This window comes from Lactuca saligna, chromosome 6 (assembly GCF_052625555.1).
Source record: "Lactuca saligna cultivar CGN05327 chromosome 6, ASM5262555v1, whole genome shotgun sequence".
Lineage (NCBI taxonomy): Eukaryota > Viridiplantae > Streptophyta > Magnoliopsida > Asterales > Asteraceae > Lactuca > Lactuca saligna.
Genome location: NC_136422.1, coordinates 134183212 through 134186374, shown reverse-complemented (window position 1 = coordinate 134186374; position 3163 = coordinate 134183212). Strand labels below are relative to the sequence as shown.

The 3163-nt window shown below is 31.2% G+C and overlaps 1 protein-coding gene across 1 annotated transcript; it reads right to left on the bottom strand.

Annotated features, from left to right (window-relative positions):
• Window positions 1-867: 867 nt before the first annotated feature.
• LOC145001229 (protein DMR6-LIKE OXYGENASE 2-like) lies at window positions 868-1777 on the bottom strand. Its single transcript, XM_078960586.1, has one exon. It carries the CDS (start codon window positions 1703-1705, stop codon window positions 917-919), a length of 789 nt encoding a protein of 262 aa, XP_078816712.1. The 5' UTR covers window positions 1706-1777; the 3' UTR covers window positions 868-916.
• Window positions 1778-3163: the final 1386 nt, after the last annotated feature.

The following is a 3163-nucleotide window of genomic DNA, read 5'->3' as shown; positions in this document are numbered from 1 at the left end:
TAATAGACACTACAATGTAAAACAATCAAATGAGTAATGAATCCCGAATGTATACATGACTTTATGAAAAATATTAATAGTTATAAGTTAGCGAAAAAAAACAAAACAAAAAAATGATGTTCGGTGTGCGAAAAATCAAAAATTAAAAAATGTATATGTAGGTAATCTGTCGGTAATTACCGACGAAATAGCGACGGAATTCTAACGGAAAACACATTCCAAAGGCAATCCATCGGTATTTCTCGATTTTTTAGTAGTGATTTCCAACTCTTGTTCCTTCACATTTTACTTTTCCTTGCTTATTTTCTTGTCTAATTAAGGAAAAAGGAAAATGGAATGTGAATATACAACCTTGGCAAATATTGCCGAAAAACGAGTTTATGTATTATAAACAATGTAAAAGATATCACAAGAGTACTTAGAGGTGTTTGGGAGTGTGTTTCTGGTTTATGAAATTTTTTTATCAAAATGCTTTTTGCACATCTTTAATAAGTCTGGTAGGTATGCATTTTTTAGAAAAAGACAAAAAACGGTGTTATTGGAAAGTGATAGTGTTAACAGGAAGCAACGTGAAAACGTATAACACCTAATAACGGGGTAGATAAGCGGTGTCTGCGTGATATAACATTTAATAACGTCCCAAAAGGTGCGGTCCGTACCGAGCAAACTAAGGGGTTTTGTGATAAAAAGTCAAAATGATCATAATATCATTATGAACCTCCCTATAAGTCCAATTTTATTGTTCAATCGTACATTTGCCAAATACACATCGCATAAAGATAAATCAAACATTTTATTTAATTTCACTTTGCTACCATATAACTGCTAAACATTTTTACTAAATGCTGTTTTTTATTTTGAAACACTATCCCAAACATCCTTAAGGAAATCATAAACCGAAAAAAGTTCTACACAATCAACTGGATGAGGAGGTCACCGTGAACATATCTAAACAATTCTCAGTTGCAAGCCCTCGATTCCAAAACTTATCATAGTATTCTCCATATGTGAACTGTCGATAAACAGCAGGTTCATCACCACTTACCAATTCTGAAGCAGGACCTATCACTGCATCACGAGATGGGCAGTAAAACGTTGGTATAGATATCCGTTCTTTCTCACAGTTCACCACAGCTCGATGAAGAACACTCTTGTACTTATCATTACTCAGCACCTGAACTTGATCACCAATATTAATGATGAACGTATTAGGAACAGGATCAACAGCAACCCAGTTACCATTTCGCAAAACCTGGAGACCAGGGACCTCATCTTGAAGAAGAATGGTGATGAGATTAAGATCAGTATGTCCAGGCAAACCATAAGTCAAATCTGGTTGTGGGCATGGTGGGTAGTAATTCAAAGCCATGTGTTGTCCATGGTTCCCCAATTGTCTGTTGATATAATCTCTTTCGAGCCCCAAGCTTTCCGAAATAGCCTCAACTAGTACGAGGGCTAGCCCTCTTGCACTCCGGCAATACTCCGCCACATGGTCGCGGAAAGCCTCCGGGTTGGTGGGCCATTCGTGGATGTAGTCATGTAGCGGGTGACAATGGAGTCTCAAGAAGTCTCTCCAGTTAGCAACCTTTTCTGTACGGATGTTAAAGCTGGTGGATAGTCTTGTTGTCTTTGTAGGGTCGTCGGAGTATGTCTTGAGCCTCTCTTCTTCCGGCAACTTGAAGAATTCTCTAGCGATATTCATCATGTTGGATATGGTGGATTCCGGTACACCGTGGTTCTTGACCTGAAAGAAGCCGTAGTCGCGGCAAGCTCGACCAATTTGTTGGACGACATGAGAGCGATTCGGAGTAGAAAGATCGTGGAGATCAATGAGAGGGATGGTATGATCATGGTAAACGTTTTGGAGATTGGGGCGTTGGGAGATTGGACGGATGTAGTTAGAGGGGACTTGATCGATCTTATCGGATGAAACTAGGTCGCTTAGAAGTAGTCTTTTGGTGTTGGCAGCTATTGTTGGAGATATATGAGCTTCTAACGCGTGTCGATCAGTTTTTATAGCCATTGAATTAAATAGAGAGTATCCGGTTTGGATTCATCATTCATGTCAGATGTGATTATGATGACGTATAACGATGCGTAGATGACAAAAACATGATAACCTACACTAATCCTAGGTAAGCCGCCAACCTTCGCAACAGTGTACATAACACTTTTTTTTTTTTTTTTTTTTTTTTTTTTTTTTTTAACCAATCAAATCTTAAAAAAACAACTCCCACGTCAAACTAATTTTATTATTATTAATTAGTTTATAATACATGGAAACTTTCAACGGTATATTCAAAATTTTTATATAAATAAAAATAATAATTATTAAAAAATACAAAGATGTTGTTGATTATAAATAATTATAAATTAATTTATTAAGCAAAATAAATATAATAATGTTATTAATATATGATTTTGTATTTTTAAAATTTGAATTTGAATTTTAATTGAATTTGATTTGTTATCATAAAAAAAATAATAGAAAAATCTCACATTTCATAAAGATATTATAAAAAATTAACATGTGTCATTTTTAGTTTCATTAATTAGAACACTTATCTAGTATACGAGTTGATTTAAAAAACAGATTAAACATTAAATTAAAATGTAAACAGAAAATATTTGTTAATATATAATTTTAAAATAAGAAATTAAGAAAAGTATTTATTGCAATTCAATATTATATATATATATATATATATATATATATATATATATATATATATATATATATATATATATATATATATATATATATATATATATATAACTTGACTTTAATTTTAAAAACTGAAATAAATCAAAATTTAACAAATGGATAATATTTATTTCAAAAATATTATAAAATAACAAGTGTTAAAACTAATGAAAAATTAACATGTGGCAGAAAAAACCTTTATTTACCAAGGAGGATGTAGATGTAAATGTAGATTTCATATTTTCTTACTTATTTCATATTATTATTTATATTAATTTTTTTTTATTTTTTTAACTTTTATTAAAATGTTTATTTAATGTTATTTTTTATCTGGTTTTCATTTATTTCTTTTTGCTTATTTTTAATTTTTTTTAACATTTAACTTTTCATATTTGTTAACAGTTTATTCGTTTATATGAAACCGAATTTTAAAAAATTAGATAATCCGAATCCATAAGT

What these genes read in the sequence shown, in the direction of transcription:
- LOC145001229 (XM_078960586.1), bottom strand. Translation starts at nt 1,705, where the DNA reads ATGATGAATATCGCTAGAGAATTCTTCAAGTTGCCGGAAGAAGAGAGG.